We start from the raw sequence: 17,247 nt of genomic DNA, 5'->3' as shown, positions 1-17,247 counted from the left end.
TTTTTTAATGTTTTTTTAATTTATTTTTGAGAGACAGAGAGAGGCAGCGCAAGGAGGGGAGGGTCAGAGAGAGAGGGAGACACAGAATCCAAAGAAGGCTCCAGGCTCTTGAGCTAGCTGTCAGCACAGAGCCCGACGCGGGGCTCGAACCCATGAACCGTGAAATCATAACCTGAGCCCAAGTGGACACTTAACTAAATGAGCCCCCCAGGCACCCCGTGCGTGTTTCCTACACCCTCTGTGACAGAGTTCTCCTGCCCGTCTCAACCATTAAACAGTTTGGTTGCTCAAGATTTGGCCCTGGAGGTCCTTCCCCTGAGAAGTACGGGTTGAGCTCACCGTCCCTCTGGCTGCAGTGGCGGCCTGACTAGGGAACCAGGTCTTCTGTCCTCCCGGCTCCTCCTCTCAGCCTGGTCGGCACCAGACTCAGGATGGGCTCCTAGGCTCCCTCTTGACATAGGACCTTTGCACCTCCCGTTCTCTGCCTGGAATGCCCTCTCTCCTTCACCCAGTCACAGCTCCGTCTCCCAGTAAGCCTTACCGGATGTCCTCAGGGGCGCTGTCTCTGATGTTCCTGACTAGAGATCAGACCCCACGTGGAGCGTCTCTGAGCACCTGCCCCTCTTCTTTCTCGCACGGTCAGGGCATGACATGTACTTGTGTGATCATTCAGCTGTGAACACCCTGGGCCCCGGTTGGTGACAACTTAATCTCCACCGCCCAGAGCCTGGCGCAGAGTAGGTGCCCAGTAAATCCTTTCTGAGGGAAGGAGTGCCTGAAGCTGATCTCCAATTTATGATCTCCTGGGGGAGAGGAAAGGACACCTTTTCTAGAAGGTCCAGGCAGGGAGAGGTCTATCGGACATTCTCAGATTGCTGCCTACTCATTCTTCTGATCTTTGTGGCTCAGAGATCTTCACTGGTTGATGGCATCAAGTCTTAACCACCTGATTTGAGCGTGAGGGTGGGGAGTTTGGGGTGTGAGTAGCAGAAGGGAGCCGCAGGCAAAGAGAAGCCTCCTGGGTCCCCCTGCTTTGGTCTCTTTCCCTCCACTGAGGGGCGGCAGCTTAGGGGGTGCTTAGGCTCGGGAGGTGAGGTAGTGTTCATCTGTAAACACAGGTGCATGTTCGTGTGAAGAGGTTTTTTGGTGGATGATTTATGTGAAAACCCTTATATGCTATTCATGTCAGAAGTCGAGCATGTAATGGAAAAGAGCAAAAACTATATATAAACCCTGGCTTGTTCCAGAGGGTATGGTGTGTAAGGCATGGTGGGCACGGGGGTGGCCCCCTGGGCTGGCGAGCATGTGACCTTTCATGGCAAAAGGGACTTTTCCAGTGTGATTCAGTTCATGATTTCGAGGTGGGGAGCCTGTCCTGGATTAGCCAGGTGGCACCCGTGGCACCATCACAAGAGTCATTGAAAGAGAGGAGACTGAATCTGAGAGATGGCAAGAGGGTCTGCTGCTGGCTTGGAGAGGGAGGAACAGCATGCAGGGGGCTTCTAGAAACTGGAAACATCCGAAGAAACAGCCTCCGGGGGGGTGGAGTGGGGAACCCAGCCCTGCCGACGGCTTGATTGGAGGCCCTTGGGACCTTCTGTGGATCCCTGAACGGTATGACCTCGAATGTATGGTGATCGCTGATGGCAGCAAGCAGTGGCCAGTGCAGACAGGTGCACCCCGACCGCCTGGGGGACAGATTTCTGCCCAGCTTCCCGCCCCCGGGGGCCACGAGGGCGGACAGGGGCCGCCTGCCTGCTGGGTGTGGGGGGCATCTCAAGGCTCCGCTGACATTTCGCTAAGTCCCCCTGTCATGCGGCCCCTTCCCTGACCACCAGGGAGGAGAGCTCACCTCGGGGTCTGCAGTGTCTTGGCCTGGAACTCAGGTTGTCTTGCTCCTGCTGCGTGGTGGCTCTTTGATGTTGGTTGTTTTCCATGTTCGTTTTACTGATAAGGAAATCGAGGCTCAGAAAGGCCAAGCAATTAATCTGGGACAAGAGTATGTGGCAGAAACCAGTGAGAAGTCGGGTGAGCCGGCCTCCCGCTTAGGGGAACTTGGGAGGGCTTCGCAGGGCGGAGCCAGAGGGACGGCTGCCCAGGTCGGTCGGCTCTGCCCCCTCCGTGAGGTTTTCCGCAGTTATTTATTCCCTCTGGTAACACTAATAATTTTTGTTTTATGTATTTATTTATTTATTTTTTGCCACATGGCTGTTGTGGGTTAGAGAATTTGGGAGACATTACAGAGAAACGTATATCACATTTTGAAAACTGCCTGAAGGAGAAAGATACTATTGTGGACTACAGTTTTACTTTTTTAAATTTTACTTTTTCAATGTTGGTTCACTTTTGGAAAAGAGAGTGTGAGTTGGGGAGGGGCGGAGTGGGGGACAGAGGATCTGAAGCGGGATCTGCACTGACAGCACAGAGCCCGACGCGGGGCTTGAACTCACGAACCGTGAGATCATGACCTGAGCCGAAGTCGGACGCTCAACCAACCGAGTTTCCCAGGCGCCCCCGAAGGCTCCAGTTTTAAATACCCAGGAAGGACTGGCTGCTGGCTTTGTCGATTTGCAGTTAAGGGTTTGGGTTCCAGGGTCACACAGGCCAGTTTTGCTGTTTGAGTGCTCATGTTATTCGGGGCCGCTGTCTTCTCCCCTCTGTGCCTCAGCTTCCTCTTTTGTGAGATGGGACCCTGGGGAGAGTGCCTGGGCCTTGGGGCATCACGCGTCCCACCCATGGGCGAGCGTTAGATAATGTTCTCCCAAGCCTCACACGGACTCTTGCCCTGGGCTGGCACCATCCCCTCTTCTTTCTAGATCTTGGTAAGGGCTTGTTGAGTGAGAACTCGAGCTGGAAAATGCCCCCAGGGGACTGGATGCCACTAGAAGCCATCTCAGACCTCACGTTAGGAAGCCTAGTGACGGGGCAGCGGCGGCTGAGTGCACGTTTGCTGTGCCCTTGGTACCAAGCCAGGGCTCAGGTCCGGCTGTAACGAGGGTCTCACTGTTTATGTGACTGAAGACCATTAAGGCCAATGTAGGGAGTTCTTGGTGGTTTTTTTCATAGTTAAAAATTATTTTTAAACATATATTCATTTTTGAGAGAGAAAGAGTGTGAGCGAGGGAGGGGCAGAGAGAGAGGCAGACGCAGAATTGAAATCAGGCTCCAGGCTCTGATTGCATCGTGGGGCCCAAACCCATGGAATGTGAGATCATGACCTGAGCCGACCAACTCAGACACTGAACTGACTGAGCCACCCAGGCGCCTCCCGAGTTCTTATAGATCCAGTTACTCGGCTGGAAGCTCTGAAGCTGAGCCTTCCAGTTTGCGGGGTTCGCGTGCACTTTCTCTTTTGACGTGACGGAGAGAGGATTAGGTTGATAACCTCGCTTGATTCTCGGTGTTCATGGCGAGGTTAGGTTGGAGAGAGTCATCCGGACCAACGCTGAATTAGCGGCTGCTGAACCGTTGCTCCTAGGGGAGGTACCGGGGCAGTTTCCTGCAAGCCTCTGGCCATTTTTGGCTTTGTGGTAAAGGTACATTTTGGTTGCCAGACACTGTGTTTGATTTACATTGTCGATTCATTAACACCGAACTCATGACCAGCGGCACTGCGGCGCACAAGCTTCCTGTGGTCAGGGGACCAGATAGCACGGCTGCAGTTTGCTTGGGGGGCCAGAGAGTGATGTCAGGAACCAGAGGCTCCAGTACAGAAAGCAAAGCACTAACTAGACCGTGAAAAGGACTCGTGTGCACGGCTTGAGCCGAGACAGGGAGCCAGCGCTGCCTTGTTTGACCTCAGCCGGACACGCTGGGCGAGGCGACACCAAGGCTTGGCCGCTCCACACCTGTCTGTGAGTGACCACAGCGATGCTGTGAGTATTGACTTTTGAGGTTATAAATTTTAGGCAGTAGGTGAATTTGCAAATACAGAACCCACAAACAAGGAGGACCGGATGTACGCAGGTGTGTGCGTGTGTGCAGTGCCCTGACAGGGTGGTGGTGGTGGTAGGTATACAGCGCGAGGATGCCGGGGTTGGGGGGTGGCTCAGTCGGCTGAGTGGCCGACTTCGGCTCAGGTCACGATCTCAAGGTCCGTGAGTTCGAGCCCCGTGTTGGGCTCTGGGCTGATAGCTCAGAGCCTGGAGCCTGTTTCCAATTCTGTGTCTCCTATTCTCTCTGCCCCTCCCCTGCTCTCACTCTGTCTCTGTCTCTCTCTCAGAAAAACACATTAGGTGCACAGTGTAGAGGGGTATGTTGGGGGGCAGGGTGGAGGAGGGGGTTGTGCTGATCGGTGACATCCACAGCCCCCAGCCCCTCCCCTCTCCATGGTGGAGTGGAGAGTTGTGTAAACAGCTCTTTGCTCCCTTGGATGCAAGAACAAGCCTTGGCAATGGCCCATTGGAAAGTGTCCTCTGTGTCCTCTGCCAGCCCAGCTGCCCTGGTGCCATCCATTTCCTGTTACAGAGTCGCTGCCCAGGACCTGGCCAGGTGGCACCACAGGCAGTAACGCCCGGGGATGTGGAATCACATACCCGGGGAAGGATGTGGAAGGGTAGGGGTGGGGAGCGGAGCGGAGCCGTGGTTTGTGGGGTGGGGTGAGGGGCTTTCCTGAGAAAGGCCGGGGCCTGGAGGCCTGCGTGCCAGTCCCAGGGAAAGAGGGTGGCCATTTGACCTTGACCTAAGGCACCCATACAAAAGGTGAAAGGGAGAGGTAAGGCACCGACCAGTCCATCCTTGGACTTGCGATGGGTACTCCTCAGCACAGACTTCCTTTTTGCATCATTACCCACACGTAAACGATGAAGGTCCTGAATTAGCTCTGGCCGTATTTTGGGGCGCCTTTGGGAATGGACGTGGCATGTTGTCTGGAAATTGGTTTAATTTCCAAAGGAAAAGACCCTGCGTGATGTTCTCATCGGGGACTCTCCCCTAAAGAGTTAGAACAGGGCTGTTTTCTTAGCGCTGACGTCTGTTTTCTTTCATTTGTGGGAGTGGGAAGGAAGGACTGATGGAGAAACGTCGCCAGAGATCACTTTGGGTGGCTCGTGGCCAGAGACTGAAAGCTAGCAATTATTTTCATGGTTCTTTCTGTTTGTGCCAAGTGATAACTTGCTTCGTCTTCATAGTAGCGATAGGGAGTTTCCATTGAGAATACGTTTACATGAAAAAACAGAGAATGGACTTAAAAAAGTATGAGCTCAAAGTTCATGAGGTTTGTAGATGTGTCCACGGAGTCATGTCTGGCATTTAGGAATGGGCCGCCTGCGCTAAAATACTGCGTTGAGTCTAAAAATATATCGCTTTAAGGGGGAGGAGATGGGAGCATCTGATTTTTGGTAATAGATTAAACTTTTTTTTTTTGGCCATGTTATCCATGAAAAAACATGATTTCTCTTTTTAAAAACATGATTTTTAAACAATGGTTTCTTTACCACGTAGACTGGGGATCTGAATGTTGCTTTTCCCACTGTATGAACAGTTTGAGGCGGATTATTGGGAACAGCAGTTGGAAGGGGCCCCGGGGAAAGAGAGGCTCCCTGTGGGGAGTGAAGGGTGGCCGGATGCTCCTGTCACCGCGGCTGGCATTTGCTCAGTGCCAGGATGAGGAGGCTGCTGGCTGGCCTCCCCGAGGAAGAGCGGAGTGGAGCGGGGACCGTGCTATCCCCACACCACGGGACCCCTCCGCCCGGCCATCTGCTGTGACTCGGGATGGACCTCAGGAATTCTCTGCCTCAGCCCTGCTGATGATGGGGGCTTGCTGGTTCCCTGCTGTGGGGGCGTCCTGCCCATCGTGGGAAGCAAAACAGCAACCCTGGCCACGCCCACCGGATGCCAGCAGTGCCCTCCAGCCGGGAGTGACAACTCAAAATGTCCCTTGATGTTACCAAGTGTCCCTGTGTGCCAGGGGTGGGGGTGGGGTGGTTGGGAGCGGGCAGATCACACCTGTTAGGAGCCACTGGGCTAATGGAGTCAATATTCACTGTGCCTGGCCGGGTCCCTTTTTGTCCTTCCGAGGCTGACTCATTCTCTCAAGAAAAACCTGTTTGGCAAGAAGTTCATGTTTGGACTGTCGGTCTTCACTGTGCGTTCAGCTCTCTCATACGGTGACTGGAAGCCTTGAGAGGTTGGAAGAGAGCGTTTGGGAAGCGATGGTGGCCCAGGTGTGGCCCTTTACGGGTTCCTATGTCAAAGCCTTCACCCCTGGTCCCTCGGGTTGTGACTCCTGTGTGTGGAGATGGAGCCTTAGGGAGACATCATTACGTTAAAGTGAGGCCGTTAGGGTGGGCCGGTCTGGGAGGACTGGGTCCTTCAGGGACGGAGGTCAGGACGCACAGAGAGAGACTGGAGGAGGCCACAGGGCTGGGCAGCCAAGGGGAGGGGCCCCGGAAGAAACCAGACCCGCCCACACCTTGATATTGGACTTTGAGCCTCCAGAACTGTGAGAAAATAAATTTCTATTTAAGCCACCCAGCCTGTGGCGTTTTATGCTAGCCACCCAGGCGAACTCCTAAAGGAGGCACCTCTTTTATGGCCATTTGGGCAAGCGTGGTATCTCGCGATGTTATTAATAAGCCTTTGTTTTGTTTTAGTTTTTATTTTATTTTATCTTTATTTCATTCTTTAATTTTTTTTTTTACATTTATTTGTTTTTGAGAGAGAGAGAAAGACAGCGTGAGCAGGGGAGGGTCAGAGAGAGAGGGAGACACAGAATCTGAAGACAGGCTCCAGGCTCTGAGCTGTCAGCACAGAGCCTGACGTGGGGCTGGAACCCACGAACCTTGAGATCATGACCTGAGCCAAAGCTGGATGCTCAAATGACTGAGCCATCCAGGTGCCCCTCATTAAAAAAAATTTTTTTTTTACATTTATTTATTTTTGAGAGACAGAGAGAGACAGAGCATGAGCAGGGGAGGGGCAGAGAGAGAAAGAGACACAGAATCCAAAGCAGGCTCCAGGCTCTGATCCAGTGGTCAGCACAGAGCCTGACCCGGGGCTCGAAGCCAGGAAACTGCGAGATCAGGACCTGAGCTGAAATCAGATGCTTAACTGACTGAGCCACCCAGGCGCTCTAATAAGCCTTCGTTTTAAATTGAGATGAGTTTGTTAGGAATTTTCTTTAGATAGAGTGCAGTCTCAAGAGCTTTCTGTAAGCATATTGCAAAGTCCAGTGGACGGAGCTGACGCCCCCCGCCTCATAACCTCAGCCACATACCCTGTGCTCTGTGAAGTGGTGGGTTTGGAGGCTCTGTTCTCACCCTCGCCTTTTCCTTTTGCTTCAAAGCGTTTCCAGGAGTCACATACCCGTGTTGTGCTTTGTACGGTTTGTTGCTGGTTCATGTCACTTGGATTGGGCAAGGTTAATGTGATGAGAATTCTTTTTTTATTTTTTAATGTTTTTATTTATTTTTGAGAGGGAGAGAGACAGTGCGATCAAGGGAGGCTCAGAGAGAGGGAGACACAGAATCCGAAGACAGGCTCCAGGCTCTGAGCTGTCAGCACAGAGCCCGACGCGGGGCTTCTTCCCACGAACTGTGAGATCATGACCTGAGCCGAAGCCAGACGCTCAACTGACTGAGCCCCCCAGGGACCCTGATGTGATGAGAATTCTCGTAGTTGCTACCCCTACTGTGTGCTAATCAGGCGGCCCTGCTCTAGGGTTTTACCTGGACCTCTGACCTCTGTCTCCTGACACCCCTACTTTACAGAGGAGCCTGAGGAACGGAGCGTTTTTATTTTTTTCCTTTCAGAATGGCATCGGTTTAGAATGACAAAGACTTCCTTTCCACCTTTTAAAAGGCTCATTTTAATTTGAACTATAGTCAGCAGATTGCATTTTGTGACCTGTCTTAATGACTTCTATGACTTTTTCTGTAATATCTACCCAGGGCAGGTGGTTTTTGTTGAGGGGAAAAGGATTGAAGGTTTGTGGGACTTAAGTAATTTGGAGATGAGTATGTGTGAATTCCACTCACTGTTACTTGTTTGCGGAAATGATGTGACAGAGAGGAAAATTCTAGAAACTTCACATTGCCTGAATAGCTGTGACTTCTTTGGAAGCAATAGTATCTGTTTTCAGAGTTACATGTTGGTTCTTATTTTCTTTTTTCTTTTTCTTTTTATGTTTGTTTATTTGGGCGAGCAGAGGGGCCGAGGGGGAGAGAGAATCCCAAGCAGGCCATTAGCACTTGGTATTGTCAGTGCAGAGCCCGACGTGGGGCTTGATCCCACCAACTGGGAGATCATGACCTGAGCTGAAATCAAGAGTCGGACGCTCAACTGATGGAGCCATCAGGCGCCCCTCTTCCTTTCTTTCTCACCCTCTCTGTGGGAGACATGGTCATGCCCGTGGGGGGAGAGTCAGAGTATCCTTTTCCAAAATGCCTACACTCACCCTGCAAAAGGAGAGAATCTGATTTTGAATGCTTTTTAAAGCTTTTATATAGTCAGTCCTCATAAAAGTCCAAATCTAGAACTGGAGAACTCCCCCTGTCCCACCACTATCTTCTCCCTCATTCTTCTCCCCAAACTAGAGACTCCTGGAGGTTCTCCTACAAGGAACGACACCATTGTGTCCACATAAGTCACACCACCGGGTAATAGAGACGTAAGACCATTTGTACTGCCCGGCAGGGTTCTTGTCCCCCTAAATAAGCTGAGCCCTAAAATTATGCATATATATGCAGACATGCATACACAGTAGTGCACAGAAAAGTGTGCAAATCCTACACGCACAGCTCCATGGATTTTCACAAAGTAAACACCCGCCTGTCGCCAACAGGAAAACAGGCTACTGCCCCAGGACCCTACTGGTGCTCCCTCTTCCCACATCTTATCCTGCGTCCTGACTTCATAGTGCAGGGCTTGGTTGTGCCTGATTTTGAGCTTTCTGTAAATGCAGTCATGTGGCACATGCTCCCTCCAGCCTGGCTGTTCTAGCACCATGAGTTCCATGGTTCAGCCACGTCACATGTGTATCGTAATTTGTTTGTCACTATTGCCGTGTGTAGTCATCATGCGAATAGATCAGGACCAATCATGACCTGAGCCGAAGTCAGACACTCAACAGACTGAGCCACCCAGGCGCCCCACTTCACCTCTTTCTTCTTTTTTTTAATGTTATTTTTTGAGAAAGAGAGACACACACACACACAGAATCTGAAGCAGGCTTCAGGTTCTGAGCTGCCAACACAGAGCCCGACGTGGGGCTCGAACCCATGAACTGTGAGATCATGACCCCTGATGGAGTTGGACGCTCAACCGACTGAGCCACCTGGGCGCCCCTGCTTCACCTCCTGATGGATGTTTGGGTTATTTCCAGTTTGGACCCTCAGGAATAGAGCTCAGACATATCTGCTGGTACATGTATTACGTGGCTTTGCTGGGCCCTGGGTATATTTGCATGTAACTTTAGTAGAAGATGATAGTTTTCCCAAGAGTCTGTATTAATTCGGGCTTCTCCAGCTGGGAAAGTTCTGGGTGCTAGCACTTGGTATTGTCTGTCTCCTTCATTTCAGCCATCCTCATGGGAGTATAATGCTATCACAGGAAATGTGTCTTTTATGATTTATTTGACAGAGGCCACCTTTTCTTGATCTGAGGGTAAGTTATAAACTTAGAGGTTAGCCAGGCTGTGGGGATCTGGAGCCTAAACTTGGCAAAATGGTCCCCTCATGGTGGCTTTCCTCTCTGACCAAACACCTTCTCCAATAGTTGACGTTATAAGAGAAGGGTAAAAATATGTGAGATTTATTTTCTTTTAATTGTAAAATGAGCATCTGGGTCGTCAGAATTGTAGAGAAGAGCAGAGCTCTGGTGTCGTTTTCCCCTCAGAGACCACCCACCCTGGACACCATGTCTTATCTGCTCTTAGAGCATCTCAGATGTGCTGTTTTCCCCCCGCCTCCAAGTTCTCACCATGTAGCACACGAGATCTTCCTTCCTATTGCTTTCTCGGCATCGTGAGGCTCTTTGTAAATGACGTTTTGAACAGCAACATACTATTTCTTTGAGTAGCTGTTGCTAATTTGCTTTAACCAGGGCCCTGTATTTTCATAAGCTGTTTGTTATTTTAGTTTCACTTTTTAAAAATACAGTTTTAAAATTTTATTCGGGAGGGGGGAAGAGAGAATCTTAAAGCAGGCTCCACGCTCAGCACTGAGCCAGACTCAGGGCTCGATCCCGTCACCCTGGGATCCTGAGCCGAGCGGAAATTAAGAGTCAGACACTCAACCGACCGAGCCGCCCAGGTGCCCCTGGTTTCCCTTTTTAAATGTTTTCCTTCTGACTGCCGGCCCTTGAATCAGAGACGCCCCAGAGACACACCGGGGGGGGGGGGGGGGGGGGGGGGGGGGGGGGGAGAAGGTGAGGGAGGCACAGACCCCGGGGCCCGAGAAGTCACCGGTCTGGGACGCGATGAGCCCAGTCTGCAGGGTGACTCCCAGAGGTGCTTACTGCTCTGGAGAAACCAGAAACTCAGCCGTGAGTTTCCTAGATTTCAGAGGCTCGCGATCCCTTCACCCCACAAGTATTTGCCAGGCTCCTACTCTGCCCCGGCACAGTTTTTGTTGGTGGTGTTCTTTTAATGTTTGTTTATTTATTTGAGAGAGAAGCAGAGAGTGAGGAGACGGAGAATCCCAAGCAGGCCCCGCACTGTCAGCGCAGAGCCCAGTGCAGGGCTGGAACTCATGAACTGTGAGATCATGACCCGAGCTGAAATCAAAAGCCAGATGCTTAACCGAGTGCTCCCATTATTTCTTTAACTTAAAAAAACCCAAAAAGCAGAACGTTTGAATAGGCCAGAATTGCCAGGTCCCTGGGTTACACGGAACATAAGACGGCACGTTCAGGGGCTCCTGTTTTACTAAGCGGCTTTCTGGAAGGGCTCTGCTGTTTTATGCCCCCTGAAAGCCAGAGTTGTCCTATGTTCCAGGGTCAGGATGTGGGTGATGGCTTTCTTCACCCACCATTTTTATTTTATCTTTTGTGCAGTGCGTGCCCATGAGATTGGGAAAGTTTAAAGAAAGAAAAACCAGGAGCGCTCAGTTGGTTAAGCGTCTCTCATGGGTCATGGGTTTGAGCCCCACTTCGGGCTCTGTGCTGACAGCGTGGGGCCTGAGTGGGATTCTCTGTCTCCCCCTCTCTCTCTGCCCCTGCCTCATTCCTATGTGTGCCTGCACACACTCTCTCAAAAAAGTCTCAAGGACTTTAAAAAGGTAATAAAGGAAAAGTAAACCATGTTTTTCTTTGCCACAGATTTATTATTCATGTTTCTTGATGTGGGAGATGGTGGGGGTGGGGAGCACGGAACAAGCCTCTGATTGGTTGAGCAGATGCTCATTACACAAGCAAGCCCGGTGGATGTCCCTGGGGAGGTGGGGCTGCTGTGTTCGCTTCGTGCATTCGAGAGGATTCGGTACACATTTGTTCAAGACAAGAAAGCCTTCGTGTGTGGTAGCTCCTGACGATGCTGGGTGTAGACCCCAAGGCCAAGTGCAGTGGTGTCTGGCTTCCCTGCCAAGAGCCGAGGTCTGCAGCCCAGGCGTCTGGGAGCCCAGGCTGCCACCCCCCTGCCGCAGTCACAGCAGAAAAGGTGTGGCCGGGCCACCCGGTGAGTGCTGCTCCCCACCCGAGCTGTCACCATGCTCAGAGGTGACCTCCTGACAGGGGCCGGTATGCAACCTCTGGCGTTTCCCAAGCCCGCGCCCTTGGCAACCTCCTCCCCTGGCCTTCCCGGGGCTGTCTGGGTGCCAAAGCCACGCCCGGGGTGGGGGGGGGGGGAGCGATGCCATAGCCTCGTCTCCACAGCAGCAGGGAGGGGCCAGGAGCTTGATCCGGAAGGGAAGAGGTGACAGCCTCCAGGCGGGCCTGGGTGCTGAGGGTCCTGGGGGTGGAGAGTGTGGATTCGAGCTCTGCACAGCCCCTCCTGGCTCTATGACCTTGGCCGGGTGAGTTCCCCTCCAAGGGGGTGAGTGTGCTGGCAGTGCGGGGCAGATGGGGTGAGGCGAAGCGAGTCCGAGTCCGGGAGTGCAGGGTGTGGAGTGGCAGCAGCGCAGCCAGTTGAGGCTGGCCCTGCAGGAGGGGGAGCGGGGACCCTCGGGCTGTGTCCCCGGTCACGGGGCTCCTCCCTAGGCTGCTGTCTAGATGGTTCAGATCCTGCCATCGGATGAGGTCCTCGGATGCTGGGGGTGGGGGTGGGGGTCAGAGTGCTGGCTCGGCGCTGGTGGGCCAGCTCTCACCAGCTGCTGGGCCCCCGGGGCTTGCTCCTCTCCAGCAGGGACCCTGGCGAGGCTGGAGGGATGGGGTTCTGCGGGCTGTGGTTTTAGAGGCCGCGAGCCAGTGGCTCGGACAAAGTGTAGACGCAGGAGGCATGGTGGAAGGTCGCTGGGTGCTGAGGCCCAGGGGGGACTTCTCCACGCACACCGAGCACTGCGCACCTTCTGTGCACCAGGCCCCTGGTTTCCGACCCGGGCTTGTGGCCCAGAGCTGAGTGCTGGGTGGGCAGCAGCGAGAGGTTTTTTTGTTTTGTTTGTAAATTAAAAAAAAAAATTAGTCCCCACAGAACTCACTGTTTAAAAGGCACAGAAGTGTGTCCGTTGCACACGCAGTTCCCCTCCAGCTTCCCCCACGCTAGTCCCCCCGCTCCTGATGCAACCACTTACCCATTTCTTTGTCGTTCTAGAGCGTTTTTAACCATTTCCCCAAGGAAGGCCCGTGCATTTTACATTTATCTATTTAGACACACACACAGAGATTTTTAGCTTTTTAAAAAAATTTTTCCTTTTACGTTTATTTTTGAGAGACAGGGCACAAGCAGGGGCGGGGCAGAGAGCGAGAGAGGGAGACGCAGAATGTGAACCAGGCTCCAAGCTCTGAGCCGTCAGCACAGAGCCCATCATGGGGCTCAAACTCATGAACCACGAGATCGTGACCTGAGCCGGAGTCGGAGGCTCACCCGAGCTGCCCGGGCGCCCGTCCGGTTTTTTTTCAGTCGCCAGTATACCTCCCACAGCATGATGTAGTTCTTCCGCTTCACAGTACACACTGGGCCTGTTCCATCGCAGTGCGTAAAGAGCTTCTTCCTTCCCTTTTTAAAGAAAGGGCTTTAAAGGATTTCATTGAACAGACTGACTGCACTGGGTTGTTGTTTTTTTTAGTGCTTTTTATTTATTTTTGAGAGACAGAGAGAGACAGTGCAATCAGGGGAGGGTCAGAGAGAGAGGGAGACACAGAATGTGAAGCAGGCTCCAGGCTCTGAGCTAGCTGCCAGCACAGAGCCCGACGCGGGGCTCGAACCCACGAACCGTGAGATCATGACCTGAGCCGGAGCCGACGCTCAACCAGCTGAGCCGCCCAGGCGCCCCCGCCCTTGTTTTTTAACCAGGTTACCGCTGACGGGTTATTTCTAACAGTTCGTCCTCACGAGCGACATTACGGTGAATGGCGTTGAACATAGGTCTTTGTGCCCATGGCAGGATGTCGGGAATAGCTCCAAGGGGCATCTTTGGGTTAAAGAGAATGTATTTGTAATTATGAGAGCTGTTGCTAGGTTACCCTCCCTCAGGGTTCCACGGATTTGGACACCCCACCCCCACCCCAGCAGTGAAAGTGTCCGTTTGCCCATCCTGACCTACACAGGTCTTATTAAGCTTTTTGATCTAGGTTATCAGGCTAAGTAAAAACTACCTCAGTGTGGTGTTAGTTTTGCATAATATTTAAACATTGCATCACTTACCACCATTAAAACCTGAGGGTTTGGGCTTCAAAATCTGTGCTTTGTCGTGAAGAATCCTACTCTGCTGTGTCAGGCCGGTGGGAGAATGTATCTTGGGCAAGGTGGGGCGGCCACTTCCTTCCCGCACCTCTGGGCTCCGCCGTGAGCCCTGTCCCGCTGGACCCTGTGTTTATTTTTGCTCATTTATTGCTGTGTGTTGCTTGCTGGGTGTCTGTAGGCCTGAGTTTTCAAGAAAGGAACAGGCAGGTAAAGTGGAAGGGAGGACACACTGCTTTCTCTGCTCTGGGTGAAGAGCAGGGAGCTGGGTGTTGAGGATGCGTAGAAGAGGGGGAGGGGCTGCCCAGGGAAATCTGATGAGGGGGTGGAAGTTGGAGGAAAGTGGGGCAGAGTTCTGGAGCTCCCTTGCCTGGGCTGCAGTCAGTGGCTCAGTGACCGAGGACCTGGGATGAAAGGTGACAGGCTTGGGCTCGAGTCCACAATGGTTGACTCACGGTGGTGGGGGCAGGACGCAGTATGAGTCATACTTTGGTAAGAGGTGCGCACGCTGTGCTGGAGGAGACTGGGGGGAGAGACTTACAGGGAAGGAGAAATAGGGAAGGCGACAGAGCCCACCCCAGTCACTGCCCCCTTCTCCCAGGAGAACTGGAGTTAACAGAGTGTGTGTGTGTGTGTGTGTGTGTGTGTGTGTGTGTGTGTGTGTCTCAGTATTATTCCCCCATTATATATTATCATGCTATTATGATTAAAGTACAGCATAATAAGTTGCATATCTTCTGATTTAGGTCTGTTTTCCTCCCACTTCGTCGCCCGGGCCTCACCCTGTCAGTGTGTGAGACACATATTACTTATCTAATTATTGGCAGGTCCAACATGCGGTGGTTCCTCCCTGAATGGGCATTGTTCATTTCCAGGGTTTTGCTTTCTCTGCTGTGAGCATCCGGGCGTCTCCCCTGATGCCCCCTCATACCAGAAGCCGTATACAGTACATCCCGCCAGCCAGACTCGCTGGATCAGAGGATCTGTTTCTATCTAGAGAGAACTTGCCACGTTGACTTGGCTTTTTCCTTTGATTCGACCCAGTTTTTCCTCCAGCCAGTAGCATTGCTATGGCCAGAGATGCATTCAAACTTCAGTGAACTAGCTTCCTTCTTTGCATTCTTTATGACTTAAGATTTTATTTTTAATTTTAATTTTTAAAGATTTAACTTATTAAAAAAATTTTAATGTTTATTTTTGATTGACAGAGAGAATGAGTGATGAATTCTTTTTTATTTTTTAATGTTTTTATTTAATTTTGAGAGAGAGAGAAACAGTGTGAGCAGGGGAGGGGCAGAGGAAGATGGAGACACAGTACCCGAAGCAGGCTTCAGGCTCTGAGCTGTTGCACACAGCCCGATGTGAGGCTTGAACCCACAAACTGCGAGATCAGGACCTGAACCGAAGTCAGCTGCTTAACTGTCTGAGTCACCCAGGCGCCCCACGATTTTATTTTATTTTTTAAAAATTAATCTCTACACCCAACGTGAGACTCAGACTCAATGCCAAGATCAAGAGTCACATGCTTTACTAACTGAGCCAGCCAGGCACCCCTGACTTCAGATTTTATGTTATCCTCGGTTAAAAAAAAATTAGCCTCCTAGATGTTTCTAGAACACAGCAAAAATTCCCCTCATACTTTCCTTCCCAGGCCTTCTAGCACCCACTCCCCAGGCATCTGCTTATTAACAGCTCGAGTTCCATTCTTCCACACCTGCGGCCCAGTATGGCATACACCAGACATCTGTGGCTATTTAAACTAACGATACAGTTAAAAGTCACATTTTGAGTGCGCAGCAGCCACACGTGGCTGGCGGCTGCTGTTAGGCGATGCAGGTAGAGAACATTTCCGTCATTGCAGAAATGCCACCCCCGACAGTGCCATTCCAGACCGGGGCAGACTCCGGACTCCCGTCGCTGGGGCTGGGCCGCCCTCTGTGCGGGGCTGTCCTGTGCGTGGTACCCGCTAGATGCCAGTCGTACCTCCCTGCACCTGCTGTCGTGACCGCCGACCAGATCCCCAGACATGGCCACGCGTCCCTTCCCGCCCTGCGGAGGGCCATCGCCGGAGACCGCCTTTCCCACATTGCTTTTACTGATTTCTCTCTAATGTCATTTCTTGTCAAGTTAGCCAACTCCATATTGCTTTTAATCTTTCGGTACAGTCTTCCTGGTTCTTCCCAGTATCAACACAGAGGCTGCGGCTTCCCGGACTCTGGCTTCCGGAAAGTTCCACAGTACCCTGCAGGCAGTGCAGCAAATATTTACTGAGTGCCTGCCGCGCAGGGTTCCACCCGGAGCTGAGATGCTCCCTCCTTCGGAGGCCAGCTCCTTGTTACAGCGGTTAGCTGTTCCAGGAGCCTGGTTCCCCTGGGGCTTGCCTCTGTGGTCTTTGCTTTTCCCTTGCCTCTCGGCCAGGTTGTGTGAAACCCCCGCTCACGTGGTCAGCGGGCTGTCTGCCAGCGAAGTCTTCCTTGGCTTTAGTCGGATCATAAGAAAAATTTCCTGGAGGTTTCCTTTGTTTACATGGTCTAAGCCAAAAGCATGTGAACTCAACTCTTTCTAGCCTTACATGTTAACCTAGTCGAACAGCTGTCACTGGCAGCGGTAAAAACATTGTTTTACGTTTTCTTTTTTTTTCTTATCTGGAAAGGCAACTTAAGAGAAATATTATGTATGTACTATTCATGGAATGCCTGTCACGTGCTGGGTACTGTTCTGTGCCTGTCATACACAAATCCTTAATCCTCCTAGTAATTTGGCAAGGCAAGTCTTCCTGTCATTTTATGGAGAGAGCGCACGGGGAGCACAGAAAACGGGCAGCCCACAGCCACACGGCCACACGGCCAGCCTGGAGCTGGGCTGGGCTTTGCACCCAAGTCCATTTAACTTAAAAGCTGGCATTTCCTACTCCACCCCTTATGGGCCTGGTGTTTCATTTTTTTTTTTAATGTTTTTAAATTTATTTTTGAGAGACAGAGACGACGTGAGCAGGGGAGGGTCAGAGAGAGAGAGGGAGACACAGAATCTGAAGCAGGCTCCAGGCTCTGAGCTGTCAGCACAGAGCCCGATGCAGGGGCTTGAACCCACAAACCATGAGATCATGACCTGAGCTGAAGTCGGACGCTTAACCGACTGAGCCACCCAGGCGCCCCCGTGCCTGTTGTTTCAAAGCTGAGGCTCTCACCACTGATTTTTTCCGTAGCTTCTGCAGTGATTTCTCATCCTTAAGAAGTTCTGTCTTGCAGCCCAGCTCCCTAGTTCGCCTAGAACATAGGAGTTGCTCGTCACGGCAGGTGACTGACAGCTTGGCTTGGTGTTCAGAAACAATAGCACTCTGGGACACCACAGCTGTCCCTCTGGGGCCCCCGGGACTGTGGCCCACGCTGGAGGCGGATGGGGTGTGGTGGCAGCCCCCCGGGGACAGAGGGAGCCGCAGGTGTAAATCCAGAGGTTGAGAAGGAGCCTGGCCGCAT

General features: G+C 52.0%; 1 protein-coding gene across 1 annotated transcript in view; it reads left to right on the top strand.

Annotated features, from left to right (window-relative positions):
- Positions 1-11,844: 11,844 nt before the first annotated feature.
- The window catches only part of ATP9A (ATPase phospholipid transporting 9A (putative)), a 103,298-nt gene continuing 97,895 nt past the window's right edge, over positions 11,845-17,247 (top strand). The window contains exon 1 of the mRNA XM_029917968.1: positions 11,845-11,948. Within this exon, the coding sequence (XP_029773828.1) occupies positions 11,935-11,948 (14 nt within the window). The 5' untranslated portion in view covers positions 11,845-11,934. The remainder of the gene's footprint in view (positions 11,949-17,247) is intronic.

The sequence above is a fragment of the Suricata suricatta genome, chromosome 12 (assembly GCF_006229205.1).
Source record: "Suricata suricatta isolate VVHF042 chromosome 12, meerkat_22Aug2017_6uvM2_HiC, whole genome shotgun sequence".
Taxonomy (NCBI): domain Eukaryota; kingdom Metazoa; phylum Chordata; class Mammalia; order Carnivora; family Herpestidae; genus Suricata; species Suricata suricatta.
Note: the sequence above shows the minus strand (reverse complement) of the source record. Positions and strands in the feature narration are given on the sequence as shown.